Genomic DNA, 16,592 nt, shown 5'->3' with positions numbered 1-16,592 from the left:
TGAACTCTATTGCAAAGGGTTGACTTCCATCTCAGATCTCCTTTTTACTCCATTTCATCTCATATATTTTTCAAGATAAGCAAGATAGAGTAAGTCTTCCTTATTTGATGAAATAATTCTTCACCCAGATACACATCCATAATTCTTTCAAGGTAAGAAAAGTGTTGAGCTGAACCCAATTGTGTTTATTCAATAAATGCAACCGGATTATTGGTTATAACTGGAATATAGTTTCAATCTATCCAGACTGATAGACTCATCAGCTCTTAGGTGAGAGCATAAAGTAATTAACAGATAAGTAATTAACTGATAATCAACAGATTTATGGCATAGAAGGAAATTACTTTGCAGTACTATTTCCATTGGTTTTCTGAAAGAGTTGTGCAGTTTGTTCCATGCAACCTCATCACCAGCTGCTTTGTCTTTATTTTTAAAGCATTAACCTTTCTCTTTTAAATATATTGTAGGTTAAGTTTCCTGTTGTATTTGCTGGGCTCTTCATGCTTAATCAGCTATGTTATAAAATTATTCTGACTTCTTTGTTTGCTCCTTTGGTGAGGACCTTCAATGTTAGACCACACTATTTCAATTACTAGTAGAAATAATATTATTCAAATTATTTTATCAAACTATTATGAATACAAACAGAACTTCAACCTGATCTTAACCTTCTTTCTTTGAATGAAAGGCACCAATAGTCTGATAGTCCCCCATTGATTCAAATCAATAATTTCCTGACCATGTTTGTAAACTTCCTGGCTCAATTCCATTGCCTTGGTATTCTAAATAAAGTTGGGCACCCAATACAGAATGGAATATTTTAATTGATGGATGTTTCTTTAAGTTTTTATTCTATTTTGTAAATGGACTCTCTATTTTTTGGTTTTTTTGGCCGAGTTTTCAATATAGTTCCACCTGCCTCACGCCCTCCCGAAAGTTTGACATGCCTTCCTTCAACACCTCAAGGACAATGAAGATTCAATACAAAGTATATTCTTGATTGGCTCCATTAATGGTGAAAATCATTCATCCCATTACATGGCTATAATAATGGTGAACTCTTAAGTCAACTTTTTAGTCTCAGTCTGCTCAGGATACCAACGCTTCTGTCAGGCCAAAGACAAGCACAAAATAGGTTCTACTTTTAACATTTCCTGTAAAACTAGCTTGCAATGAATATCAGTCAAAACATTTTACTTTTAACAAATTTGCAATCAGTTTCAAGAAGGCATTTTCTGAGATGGTTCTGTTAACAGACATAAAAATACAATATTGCAGTTGTCTCTATTTCAGAGTAAACTTTTTTTCCCACATGCAAAAGATAAATTCTACACACCTACAGGAACAAGTTCTTTGTTACATAGTGACTTCAAGATTCTAAGTATAAAGGCTGTAGTGTTAAGTGTGCTGTACAGCAATCTGAGACAGGCACTTTGCTATTTTGATTAATATTATTGTTGTTTGTTCATTGTTAAAATTGCTGGTCTAGAATCTGGATTTGGACATACTGTATGTCTTATCGATGAAGTCCACTCAGTAGTTTAATGAAATGCACAGAGCAACAGAGACTTGGTGCTACCTGCTTGTCCATGCAGCTGGAAAGATAGGTCACCTATCAGTTTTAATAGTCCCACATAAAATAAACCCTGATAGTTTAAACCAAGTCTCTGGTGTCAAAAGCCCACAAAGCTCAATTTGAATAATAAATTAATCTTATAAGCTTTATGATCTCACACACTGGAGATATACTGATATGGGGAAGCCAATATAAAGATGCTTTAATTACACATTCAACAGACAAAAAAGTTTCTTTTCATTCCCAAGAAAAGGTTAAAATTATAATCAAACAAAGCTTTTTGTGAGGAAAGGTTAGCTATTAAGTAATTTATCCTGCCCTTGCTTGTGATGCAGCATTCTCAAATATCTCAATTCAAACAAAATCAACTTCCAAAGGTATATATACAATACAAAACTGACTTATTTATGTTCTGGCAGAAAAGCTTTCTGAAAATTCTCTTACTCTAATCTAGTTACTGTAGTCACTGCTGATCTCTTTTGTCAATATGAATAAGTTGTAATAACTGACTCTCTCGCTAAGATGTGGAAGTTGAATGATATGGGGCAATGTTCCTTTTCTTGGTACATAATTGTAAATCATAGATAAGATGGATCTTATTAGCTTAATGTTACACCGGTGTGCTTCATGACTGAAGTGCAAGAGAAAATAAACATTGAAGAGTTTTAGTATTACATTATTTAACCAGAGAAAGGACACTAGCTAAACCTCAAAACACTATCACCATGACAACCTTTGGAGATCGTTTTCAGCCATGCCAGTCCTATACACTTGCAATGGCTATCTAACCAAATTGGTTTTATTACTCATCTATGAACCCAAAAGGGTAAAGGTGCCCCTGCCTACCGTCTTGTTCAGTCTTTGTCATTTCTTCGAGCTTCTTCTGTTTCAATGAGTCCACCACGTCAGCTAAGCTTCCTTTGCGCCTCTCAGGTGTTCCAAAACCTACACCAGTCATCATGTCACTGCGCTCGCGGGCCCCTTCTTCTGGCTTGTGCGGTGAGGTAGTTGCATTGCGGAAGGGGTACAAGGAACAGACTTTGTTGTCAGAATCCTATTAAGAAGAGAAAAATAATTATATATTGATACAATCCCATTCAGCATCAACACAAAATTGCTGCAGTATCTTTTATGAAGTCATTTTCAAATGCTTAATACACACTACACACCCCCATCCAATCCAACTAATTTCTTCCTCCTCCTCCCATATTTGGGAGAACCAAACGATTTAGTATGTTATCAGCATGAACACCATTCATGTCATTTACTTTTATGACATTCAGTAGAATTTTAATAGTGATGATTCCTTCTTTCCTGTTAAAAAAAGACTTAAGGAAAAGCTCATGGAAAGTTGTGTTCTCATAAATCAATCGAGGCTGGAGTCTTAACCTTTGTGAATATTACCATATCAAGTATTGTGATGTATGTCTGTTTGATTGGTTAGTTTACAAAAAGCATCGTTGTTAGATGAAGTCATAAATACCTATCAGATGATTAGACACCTCAGCAACATCAATTTGAACACAAGAGATTCTGCGGATGCTAGGAATTCAGAATAACACACACAAAATGCTGGAGGGACTCAGCAGGTCAGGCAGCAACTATGGAAATGAATAAACAGTTGACGTTTTGGGCCAATACTCTTCCTGAACAACCTACCAATTATTATGAAAAAAAGTAGCATTAACAACACATAATAGATTTACTAAGAAATGCAGTGAATCCCTTAACTTATAGAGTCATAGAGTCACAATATAATGAACCATCCCTTCAGCCCAATGAGTCTGCACCAATCACTGAACACCCATTTACACTAATCCTGTACTAATTCTATTTTATTCTCTCCACGGTGTCAATAACTCTATCATTCACCCACACACTAACAGCCAATCAACCTATCAGTCTCCATGTCTGTAGGACATAGGAAGAAACCAGAATATTCAGACAAAATCCACATGGTGACATTGCATTGGAGTTCACATCTGATTCCAGGTTACTGGAACTGTGACTATAATACTTACAAAGTATTTTCTTAAAAAAATGCATTTGGACAGATCATCCTCACTGAGGCAATATTCCCCCACCTGTAATCCTTTAGCCCAGCAATGAACTTCTGAAATCCTGCCACAAGAATCTGAAAGGCCTCCATTTTAGAATGGAAGCTATGCATTCAATGCCTCCTTCTGCCACCTCTATCATACACCCAGAATAGCATCACAAACTGTTCAACAAATCTCAAGCAAATTTAGTATGCTGTACAGTCTGATAACTCACGCAAATCTGTTGTGAGTTGAAACAGTGATGTGAGCTCATTACATGAATGCTGCTTGGGTGGAGGCTTTAATCCCTAGCCTGCCTCATTCATAATCGGTCTGTAATCAATGCTAGTTATGCTGACAACAAGATCTTTTAATACTGACATCACATACAAATCTCAGTAACTTTCTCAAGGGTACACAATGCTGATGGTTTCATCCGTAAGGCTCGGACTAAGTCTCTTGTGAATTTAGCAAACAGAATTAGCCTGATTCTCATTACATTAAAGCTATAAAAGTTCTGTGAAAATGAAATTAGGTGCTGAAAAAATGAAAGTATTGATAATCAGCATGAAGAGGCATTCCTTGTGCCAAGTTATAATGAAAATTTTCGTTTAGATAAAACATGAAGGATGAGCTTCCACAGTTCTGGTATTTCCTGAGATTAACAACTCTTTCAGCACTCCCCCAAAAGTGAGATCCAATCACTATACACAGGTTTCTGCAGTGATTCAAGCAATGGGTGTTGTTTGACACTAAGACCAAGCCAAATATTACATCTTTCTTGTGAGGTTATGAGAAGTAACAGAAGAAGTCGAAAGTGTCACCCAAGACCCTCCATATGTAGAACTGCAGAGAATCACAGAACAAATTAGATCTCATTAATCCTCAAAAATAAAATCTGTATCTGTTGAATTTGAATACATTCTGTTGGTTGGGGATTTTTTTTAAGGTTGATTGAGATAGGAGCTCTGCAGAACTTCATTGTTCCCTGCAGGCACACTCCCTGACGAAACCTGGCGATGATGTTGATAGAGTGCATCTGTTCTCACTGCGTGTTTGCCTACTGACATATGTGGAGCAGCCAGTTACATAAGATTGTGTTGTATAGCCAGGAGCTGGTTGAATAAACAGAGCCAATAAGAGGCATGAAGGAGGAAACTAATTTTTACTGAAATTGTAGCATTCCCATCGCTGAAGCAGACATTTGTCAGTTAAAGTCCCAATTCAGAGATTTGAGATTTGGCTACCTCTTGAGGGAATGCTACCCTGTTGCAGGAGCCACCTTTCTGATGTACCATTAAAACCAGCTCTCACAGGTGAATATAAATAATCCCATGGAATAATTATGAAAAAATGTAAGCTATTCATCAAACAAATTCACTGAAATAACTTTTCATGTCACTGTCACAATACTCTTTGTTGTTCTGCGATGCATAAATTGGACACATTTTTCCTTCATTACAATAGAATTCCTCTACATTGGCTTAAAGGTGACTTGGAATAGCCAGAAGTGCAAAATACAAATAAAAGCATTGTTTTCTTCATTTTTTAAATTATTGCACTTTTACATAAATTTATTCAAGAAGGGATAAAGAAAGTAACAAACTAAAGAACAAAGCAGGCTTGTGGAGCAAAGTAGCCTACTCCAGTTTGTAATTAATATGTTCACATAAAAATTAGCCTTTAATATGTTTACAGCTGAAAATAAATGCTACAACTTCATGCCCAACTGGTTGAAGTGAACCATTCACCTCTGCACCGGAACTTATCTTTTCTGTCCATCTCCATCATAATCAAATTATTGTGCAGCATAAACTAGGAAATTTGAAATAAACTTGATGCCATTTCCCCGATAGCTTCCCTAGATTCTGCTATCGTCTGCTCAGTACAAACAAGTGCTTTTTCAATTTAAGGCAACATAATCCCATATGTGTAATATAATTCAGTTAATTACAAAGAGCTTAATTCTGCTCAGATTAATGTGGGTTTCTCTTCTACTACTACTACACACTCCTGTTATTTGCAACCACAGAGATATCACACAGGCTCTCAAAGCACAAACAAGTGTAGACATCTTGGGATAATTTCTAACCAGAGATAATGGGTACAGGCAGTCACATCTTATAATGACCTTTATTTAAATATTTTAATTAAAGAGTATTAATTACACCATGTTTCAGAGGTTCAATTGTGGTTGCCGCTCAGTTATATGACTGTGATGTATTAACATAATCTCTGGTGTATATGCCCTTTTACTGGGATAAACCTATGTTTAGCCTGGAATTCCATTATCCTTGATGTAAGTCTCTACTGTTGCAGATTTGTTTTTGCCAGACAGATCCCGGTTCACATCTGCATTGAGGTCTGAGGTATATGTGTATGACAAACATAATAATCAGTCAGAGAGCAAAATGCTGCAAGTCTCTTCCCCTTGTTTATTGGCGAGACAGATAGCGGGGGAATTGTTTGGACTCAGCTGGGGCAAGAACTGGGCCAGTTGCAGCAGTGTAAGGGAAGAGACACCAGAGGCCGTGTAGCACGGCATCCATGCTGGAAGGCCCCTCCCACTGGTGTTGCCCTCCAGTGTTTGATTAGTGGAATGACAAGCTTGAGTGTGTGTGTGTGTGTGTGCGTGCACGCACAAGTTAATCTGCGGACTGCTGAGAACTGCTTGTTCTCATCAATAACACACATGCACCATCAATTTACAGGATATGTCGCTCAGGGACTTGGGCTATACATATTCTTTGCATGGCTGTATGTTTACTTGCTAACCTATCTGTGCCTTGTGCTGTGTATAAGTTTTGCACCTTGACCTGGAGGAACACTGTTTCGTTTGGCTGTATTCATGTATGGTTGAATGATAATAAACTGGCAATTGAACTTGTGTTCGACCATTAAGGACATGGTATCAAGCTAAATTCAAACAAGGCCATGTTAAATAAATTTATCTTTGGTTGCCTGTACAAGGGTGGCAGCCATGGATCGCGCTCACCTCCACATGTTGTGATCCATTCACCTGAATGGACCAAACATGGGGTTGTGGTTGTGGTTGCAATGGACAGCCAATTCTCTAGTATATATTTTGTGCATGGAGCCAAAGATGATTTAGCTTGACTTTTATGAGAGCAAACTAAAAGTGACCCCTAATAAATTAACTAGGGCAAAGATGTCACTGCAAAATCACATCATTGCTATGTACAAGCATTAATACCTAAAAGCCAGTAATTGCATGTAATTTAACATTATCAGCTAGTTGCACAGATTCCACAAACACATTTATTGTCCAGGCTCTCGTTGCCGCACCTTTAAGAGCTCAAATTGACATAAAAGATTAAACATTGAAAAGTCCAATTAAAGAAAGGAGAAGAGTGATCGGCTGTAAACCAAGACAGATAATCCTTATAAACATGCAGGAATGCTGTAAGCTTAAAGTGAACGCTGGCTGTTCTGCTGCACGTTTCATGTTACACATGGTGCAAAATTCTGGTCAGTAGGTTTGCTCCACCAGTGTACCCAAATCCTCTAGCTCCTCCCCTATCCCAGTATTGACAGAATTAAGGTATTGCTTTGCCTGAGCAAGCGATGTGTAAGGCGTGTATTGTTGTGTTACAATATGAACTGAGCGCCAGCCACAAAACAATACTTGCGTATTGTGTGCACAGTCAAGGTCTGTTTTTCAGATCTATTGGCAGACATTCAAAAAGCAATCCACACAAACACACACACACGTTCACAGGCAGAAGTTGTTAATCAACATGCACATTCGACTCACTGCTTGGGTAGAGAAGTAGAGTTTACAATGGGTTTGCACATCCAGGAGACATTTTGCACAATCGCCATAATTATCAAGATTCGATCTCTTCTATAGAGCATAGAGTCACAATTGACGCACACATCCAAATAATGACACTCTGGGTATTCCTTAATCATCAATTACAATTCAACAAAAAAAGAGTTTATCTGGAATCTTACTTTGTGAATCACAATTACACCGGCACCATGAACTCATCAACAGGGTTTAAAAGAGGGCAATCAGCTGCTAAATCTTATCCAAGAAATTTCATCTTTTCAATCTAGAATTCATGGTCCCAAAAACCAATGACATACTTCATTCAAGGAAAGCCATCTTTAAGTCGAGCTGATTGACAACATGCAGTTACTCTCCATAATCTTAAACAAGTAACATGTGAAAACAAAAAGAGGAGAAGCCAAAGAACAGGATTTTCCTGATTTCCAATGTCACAATCTAATGCAGTACTTTTAGGTTTTGCTATGGTGAACAGGTGTTAACCTAACCTCCCATGATATAATGACAATGATTATAGCTCCACGATTGCTTACAATAAAATGGCCTTAACTTTCCATGCAACTTGAATGATCATCCAAATATTTGCTGAGTTAAGTCACTATAGCTCACAGAATGTAAAATAGGAAAATATTCTGCTCAATGAGGAAGGAGAGTATAAGAGTAAAGGGATATTACGAAAGCATAGAGAGTACAACAAAAACAGACAAGTAAAACCAAAGGAAATCTAAAAATATTTGGTAAGTACTTAAAGAGCAAGAAGACAACTAATGAAAGAGTAGGATATATTGTGGCCCAAAAGCTTAGTCCATGTGGCGAGGCAGTGGATGTGAGCAAGACTGAATTAATACCCTGTGACTGTTTTCCGAAAGGGCATGTTGCCCATGATAATACTCAATCCTGTAAAGGTGGATTGGGGAACAGTAGATAGAGACTCAAGGGGAAATTAGAGAAATACTCGAGGGAGGGAGGGGTGGGAGTAAATGGTGATGGAGGAGGGAGAAAGGTGGCAAAGGGCCTGTCTGAGGCGGAAGGAGTGTACAGCCTGCAGGAGAGTCAGGAGGTTTGGGAGCTCCCGGCCCTACTTTATGTGATACACACTAAATGCTGGAGGAACTCAGCAGGCCAGGCGGCATCTATGGAAAAAAGTACATTCGATGTTTCGCGCTGAGACCCTTCAGCAGGACTCGAGAAAAAAAGATGAGAAATAGATTTAAAAGGTGGTGGGGGGCGAGGGAGAGAGAAACAAAAGGTGAAAGGTGAAACCTGGAGCTGGTGTTTAACCGACATTGCCAAATGTGAAATAATGAATTGGATAAACTAGTAAAATATGAAAGCATTCAGGTGTTTAGCACCTTTTAAAGTAAATGAAGAAGTGTTTGTGTGTTTAACAGTTTTTGAAGTAGATAGAATTGCCAGTTCTAATAGAAACATCTTCCAAGCTATTAAAGGAAAGGGAGGAAGCTGCCAAGGCTCTGACCATCATTTCTATTTGCTGCAGGAGAAACACTGGAAGACTTCTAATACAGCGCAGTTCTTTCAAAATGTGAAGGGGTGTTAGGTACTTAGTAGCCACTTTAAGCTTAAAATTAAAAGAACGTAAAATACTGGAATCAATTCTAATATGGTTAGAATTAGGCTAATATAAGCATTTATTTAGAAGTTTGAATTAATCAATGATGGTCAACATACACTTGCTAAGGAAAGATCCAATCCACCTATAATCCAAATATTGCAGATATTCGAAAGTCATTCACCTGAAGATCGTGTTCCCTCTCCATATATGCTGCCTGATCTGCTGACTATTTCTAGAATTTCCCATTTTTATTCCAGTCTGACTAATCTGATGTTTTTGAGAAGTCATTAAGGGAATTGCATTTAATATACATTTAACAAGGTTCACATAGTGAGCTGATCAAAGAAGTAAAGATAGTGGCAAAGCATATGGAGTGAGGGCTGAATGACCTCCTGTTCTGTAATATGTTTTCTTGGGTTCTGTGAATATCTTCCAAAATCCCAAATGAGCACCTGTGAATTTCTCTGTGCTTTAATTTTATACATACATCTATTTTTATTAATGTTATTAGAAAACAGTACAAATTGTACTTCACAGCACAGACTGTATTGGTATAACCTAAGGAAAATTGCAAAGAAAGTTACAGTATCAGGCCATTTCCCAACAATTGTTTGCTGGTGTTTATGCTGTACATAAGCCTCTATCTATTTTTCTTTACCTAACTGTATCAGTGAAACCACTATAGTAATCTCCCTCACACGTTTACCTAGTTCCCTTTAAATGTGTCTTTATTATCCAAACCTTCCACACTCAGTAGCAATGACTTCAAAATTTTCAGTGCAAAATTTTAAGCATATCAATTTCTTCTGAATCCCTGTTTGTTTTTGAGGACGTAATCTACTGATGGTTTCTAGATACCTTGAACAAAAAGTTCTGTCTGTAAGGAGCTTGTACGTTCTTCCCTTGACCACAGGTGTTTCCTTTGGGTGCTCTGGTTTCCTCGCACATTCTAAAGTTATCTGCTCCTTCTACAAATGGAAATACTCCCTCGGCAACTAACAAGACCTTTAAAGACGATATTCCCTTTGGCCTTCCCTTTTTAAAAGAAGAGGTTCACCATGTCATACTTCCCTGATAGCTATAAATCTTACTGTTTTGACGTCATCCATGTGCATCATCACCCACGTGTTTCTACCTGTTTGGTTATAACATAAGCAGAACAGCTTCACTCAACTTCTTTCACCCCAAAACTGAACCATTCCCACAACCTATGGACTCACATTCAACGACTCTTCATCTCATGTTCTCGATATTTCTTGCTTGTTTATTTTTCTTTGTTATTATTTAGCTTGTTTTTTGTTGTTTCTTTGTATTTACTGTGAACTGTTGTTTCTTTCCACGCCTTGTGACGCATCGGGTGGTAATCTTGCCAGTTCTTTAGCATTTTTATTTGTTTTTTTATGAGGCCGAGTTGCTAGCTCGACGCTCAAACCAGCACGGATGGAAAGCATGCAGGGAGCTGGCCAGATCTGAACCCAGGGCCACTCGCCTGCAAGTCTGGTGCAGATGCCACTACACCACAAGCTGGTATATACTGTGAAAATGAATCTCGGGGTTGTATATGTACTTTTATAATAAATTTACTGTGAAATTTGAACAAGATGCAATAATTAGATTATATTAGGTTAGATTCAACTTTATTGTCATTGTGCCAAGTACAGATACAAAGCCAATGAAATGCAGTTAGCATCTGACCAGAAATGCAAAGAATGGTGTTATTTACAAAATAACTGTGAATAAAAATTAAGTGCTACAGCACACAAATATAAAAGTACTGAGACAGTACAATATGGGTGCAATACTGCTCAGCACTGTGATGTGAGGTTCAGCAGGATCACAGCCTCAGGGAAGAAGCTCTTCCTGTGCCTGCTGGTGCGGGAGCGGAGGGTCCTGTAGCGCCTACTGGATGGGAGAGTAAAAAGTCCATGGTTAGAGTGAGATGCATCCTTGATAATGCTTTTCGCCCTGCCCAGGCAGCAATTATGGTAGATGTTCTCAATGGTGGGCAATTGGGTGCCGATAATCTGCTGGGCAGTTTTCACCACACGATATGGGTGCCTTGCAGTCTGATATGGGACAATTGCCATACCACACTGAGATGCAGTTGGTGAATGTTCTCTAAACAAGATATGACACCTGTTTATCAAAACTGATACTGTTTACATCTTTTTGTACATTGCATCATAGTTTGATAGAAGAATGTTTCAAATAATATTTATTATTAAACACATCCAAAGTGTTCTGAACTCATTCACTACAGAGCTATACATCACAAAAGGAGGAAAATACTTAGATTTTCACTGCTAGAATATTAGTCAAAACAATTTCAATCATTTAATCATGCTTTATCTTAAGTCAGTATATTAAAGCACAGTTAATTTTATCTCTGAAGAGAGACAATGGGAATGATGAGTACATAAGGAAAATATTTTAACGCTGGAGCAAGAACAATTGAAGCCATTATATGTTGTAATATACAACCACTTAACTGAACGTATGATAGGTAATGCAATCACCTAAATGCTGAAAGTAATCGCCAGAAGGAGAATTCCAATGTCATTATATCAAAGTTTACCAGGTTGATCATTCCATTCTTTTGGTTTAGAGTAAAACGTTCAAATAATTTGTCTGAAAATAGTCTCGAAATTCATAATTGTGTAAGGTGATCTTTACTGGTGAAATAGAATTGGCTTTTATATAACTACTCATAGCATAGTGTTCTAACAACACCACTGATATCAACAACCTTTCAAAGTGAGGTCTAAGGGAATTACTTACAAGATAAAGATTAGCGTTATTGTCACATGTACGTTGAAACATACAGTAAAATGCATTGTTTGTGTCAATGACCAACACAGTCCAAATATGAACTGAAAAGTGTTGGCATACTACCAGCACCAAAATAGCATGTCCACAACGTACTAACCCTAACCTTTACTAATCCATTAAGGGTTTAGAATGTGGAAGGAAACTAGAGCACTCTGAGGAAATCCACACGGTCACAGGGAGAACGTTCAGACCTCTTCTGAACAGAAGTTTTGATTCAAGTATTTTCTTTTCCCTCTTATCAAAACCATACCTTAAAACTAATTCAAATTTCCTAATCCAGAATGAACCTCTAATTTGGTTCTTCTACCTATAAGAGTCAATAAGCTATAATCCTTGTGCCAGCAAAATTGTTTCCTAAAGTTTAATATTAATAATGAAAATATTTAAAAAATCAAATATATAGTCTAGTTTGTATAGAACATATTGTTTTAGGAAATGCTGCTCTAGGATGCCTCAATCCACAACACAGATTCCTTTTTAAATTATATTACATTAACATGGTTTGATACATACAGCCCAAGGGATTTTGCATTGGTTTTAGTGTACGGAGGGTCAAAAATTATTTATCCATTGAGTTATTGGGACCAATTGAACGAAACTGGAGGGTGGTCTTCAGCATACTATGTGTCAGGGTACAAGTTTTATTCACAGGTAGTTCTTTGCAGTGGAAAACCAGCAGAGTCCAAGCTTCACTAAAGATGTCATTTACTGATTAGACCTTCTATTAACAATTGGTGATTGTCTCAAGGTGTGCTTCTGCAAACAGCTCATGCAGTCCGGTGTTTCAATCATCACAGAATTTTGCTTATGCATATTTATAAACTTCTTTCTCCCACATGAAGGTACATGGAATATCAAACACTTCCTTTACAACTTTTTTTTTCATTACTAACTACTTCAAATTAGGAGTAACCACTGCAGGTAATAGTTAGCTGCCAGACAAATACTAGTTTCACATAAGGGGGGGCTACCAACCCTCATCCCCGCTGGTCTTCGTCCATAGTTCTTGCTAGTCTGACACCTTTCCATGGTGGTCCTTCATCACAGGTCCACATCCCTGGCGTAGAACGCATAGGAACGTAGTCCTTAAATCCTATTTAGACCCCTAGTTCCCATCTTTGTGCCCCAAACCATTCCTATGACCCTAAAAAAAACTGTCTGAGACCCAACCTTAACTTTATCACCATTTCATTTCAAATTGGTCAGCATCTCCAGCTAAATAGCAGACACAGGAATGTCAGAGAAACATCTTAAGTATTTATCTCTTTCAATCAGTAACAGTAGTTTTCAGGTCCTAATGCTTTAAATATTTTTGAGGTATGATAGTGCCACAAGGAAGCTCTAGAAATTTCCCAGATAATGTTACGACAGAACCATCCGTATTCTATTCTTGATCAAATATGCCACAAATCACCCCAGTTTTCATCTTCTCCAGTATTAACTTTTATCATCAGCCAACGATGGTCATATTGGGGCTCCTAGAATACCATCAGATTGTTTTTTGGCAGTTACATTTTGAATGTTGCTTCTGACAGTTAATTACTGCAAATTAATTTTTCATTTTGCTAAAGTGGTGTTGGAATACATCAGATTTATTTTGCAGATAAACAGGCCAGTGCCGTCTGGATCGCTGTCTGATTCCCAGCGCCTGCCAATGTTTTTGCCTAACTGGCAACCAGGAGGTACTAGAATTACAAATTTTCTCTTTTGTGAGCAATCCAGGTGATGAGCCAAAGCCCTGTATGAAATGCATCCAGGCACTCGAGTGGGCAGAGGCAGTCGCTACTAGGGGTTTTCCAATGGAATAAAAGTGTTGACAAAATGTCACATGTAACTTAATAACAATTCATAACATCTTATATTCTTAGGCTGCCTTTAATGTACTAAGACATCCAAGGTGCTTCAGATAGGCATTATCAGGGAGGATTGAACACTCAGCAACATAAGGAACATTTTGGGCAGATAACCAAAATGCATTTTAAGGACGTCTCAAAGGAAGAATGAGAAATTGGTAAATTGGTTTACCATTTTCACATATACCAAGCTAAAGTGAAAATCTTGTCTTGCATACCATCCATTCAGATCTGTTCATTTCCATAGTGCATTGAGGCAGTATGAGGTAAAAACAGTAACAGAAAGCAGAATGAAGTGTTACAGTACAGAGAGAGTGCAGTGTAGGTAGACAGTCCAGTGCAAAGTCACAGCAAGGTAGATTGTGAGGTCAACAGTCCATCTTATAATAAGGGGCATTCAATAATCTTACAGTAGTGGGTCAGAATCTGTCCTTGAGCCAAGTAGTATGTGCTCACCGGGGGTACGGGGGGAGAAGAGAGAATATGGGTTGTACTTTTGACTATACTGGTTGTTCTACTGAGGTAGTGAGATATGTAGATTGAGATGTTCAGGGCCAGAATCCAAAGGTTGGGCACCAGTTGTAGAGTTCAGGTTGACTTCCAGAGGTTTCATCTGATTAACTCCCTCATATAAGTTTTGGTAGACTGAAGTGAGTACTTAGCCGGTATGGATGAAACCTTACAGTTTATTAACACTGCTACAGCAACAGCAGCCTGTATTTATTCCCAGTGCTGTACGTACGGAGTTTGTATGTTCTCCCCGTGACTGTGTGGGTTTCCTTAGTGTTCCGTTTGCCTCCCACGTTCCAAAGTCATATGGGTTAATGGGTTAATTAGTCATGTGGCTGTAATCAGACAGCACAGGCTCATCGGGCCAGAAAAGCTTGTTCCCATGCCGGGTCTCTAAATAAAATAAAAATAAGCCACAATGTGACGCAACTTGAAACATAGCTTAGTCATCGTATTTTTCAATTCAGTGAAAGTTCAAACCTTCAGCGATGGATGAAATGTTCTGAATGTGTCATGACACCTTTTAATATCACAAGGAAATGCATGAGTATTGTGCTTTTCCTAGAAGAAGGGGAACAATTACACTCCAAAAGTGAAATCAATGCAGACAATAATGAAAAAAGAAAAGTCCCACACACTGATAAATTTACAGGCTAAATATGAATCAATCATATTACTCAAGGTCAGATATACAATAATGGACCTACAGTGTCCCATTCAAAGGCTTACTTCAACAAAAGGCAAAATATAATTTACCTAATTCTGGTGATTAAACAAGGGGGACATAAGCAAATTTGACTGGCTCAATGCGATGTCACTTGAATTCTACAACTCGTGACAAACTGGTGATTGAGTCCCTGAACCTCTCAAACTTCACGTCTCGCTGCCTCAATAAAGCCTAAGTAGAACAGCCAGCATAATCAAAAATCTCACCCACCTTCTCTCTTTTCCCCTTCCCACTGGCCAGAAGATACAAAAGTCTGCAAGCACATACGAGGACAGCTATAAGACCATTGAATATCCCTTATTGTGATTACACTTAATATTTAAGAATAAAAGGAGATAAGTATTGATACACCATGGTTTCAGGCATGAGAAAATTATTTTTTTATAATCTGTCATCCCAAGTGGTGACAATTCATCTCTTGATGTCATGAATTCAGCATATGGAAAGAACTGTTCTGGGTGCTGCTTATAAAAATATAATGAAATTATAAATGTTAGCTTTTTGAATAAATTGGCAATCGAATTACTTATGGGCACATAACAATTCTTTACCTCATTTAGAAAATTTTAAATACAATCCATGAGGCCTGACACTATTTTGCAACTTTACCTTGTGTTATTTTATGTATTTCTACTGCTAATTTTTGCACAAATTAGGTGATACGGTGTAAGTCAAATAACATTCTAGGGATCTCAAATTGTATGATGTCATTGAACTGGAAGTTATATTGCTGCCAAGAGTTAAAAAAAACAATTATTTGCAATCTCACTTCCATTATGGCCAAACAGTTTAAAGATCTTGGCCCAAGGGTGCAATAATAAAATTATTACTGGATTCCTTGCATAGTTAACATAAAGAGGTCAAGTAACAAGCACCAAATATGTTTTGATTAGATACGGACTTCCCGAATACATCTCATATTGTTAGGAGTACACAATACATTCCACTCCCTCTGTGAAAAATGATTTGAAAAGCAGTTGAAAAATGCAATCCCATTCCTGCCAAATCTCCCTTTTGGTAGAAAAGTTATTTTAAGAAAAGAAGTTGCCACTTGTGCAGAACATGCTAATTTTTTTTTTTGCAATCAAGATTCACAACATCAAGCTATGTTACCAAAATCCTGATGTAATTGAGGTGGTTCTGTCAAATAAAAAGTGATTCTGCGGACTCATTAACACTGCTACACACACAATAATTGACAGTTACAAAGTGGCTATATAATATTCATTCTTGGCTTTAGACTGTGTCAAAAATTATGAAAAATTATCCAAGGCTTTTACGCATTATTTCCATCAAAAGTTTGTTTCTGCCTTTAGCTTCCTCATTTCACTTGTTGAATGCAGATAAATATCAATATTAGGATAACTAATAGAAATCATCTCCTGTTAAGTACAAAATACTAAGTTACTTTATTATGTGGCCACCATTTGTTACAATCATAAACACAAGAGATTCTGCAGATGCTGGAAATCTTGAGCAACACACGCAAAATGCTGGAGGAACTCAACAAGTCAGGCAGCATCAGTGGAGGGGGATAAATTTGCTCAATGAAACGGTCCTACAAGGGAGTCACATCGAGACTGACACCCTTGGAAAGCAGAGGGGACAGGGAGAGAAAGATGTGCTTAATGGTAGGATCCCATCAGAGACGGCGGAAGTTACAGAGAATGATGT

At 37.7% G+C, this 16,592-nt stretch overlaps 1 protein-coding gene across 22 annotated transcripts in view; it reads right to left on the bottom strand.

Moving 5' to 3' along the window:
• Positions 1 to 16,592, bottom strand: part of sox6 (SRY-box transcription factor 6) — a 618,625-nt gene that overhangs the window by 341,727 nt on the left and 260,306 nt on the right. For all 22 annotated transcript variants that reach the window (XR_011887772.1, XM_072272504.1, XM_072272513.1 and 19 more), the window contains one exon: positions 2,423 to 2,630. Coding sequence is in view for 21 of the 22 variants with exons in the window: in XM_072272504.1 (XP_072128605.1) it covers positions 2,423 to 2,630 (208 nt within the window). In the remaining variant the exon portion in view is untranslated. The remainder of the gene's footprint in view (positions 1 to 2,422; positions 2,631 to 16,592) is intronic.

Source organism: Mobula birostris, chromosome 11, assembly GCF_030028105.1.
Source record: "Mobula birostris isolate sMobBir1 chromosome 11, sMobBir1.hap1, whole genome shotgun sequence".
NCBI lineage: Eukaryota > Metazoa > Chordata > Chondrichthyes > Myliobatiformes > Myliobatidae > Mobula > Mobula birostris.
Note: the sequence above shows the minus strand (reverse complement) of the source record. Positions and strands in the feature narration are given on the sequence as shown.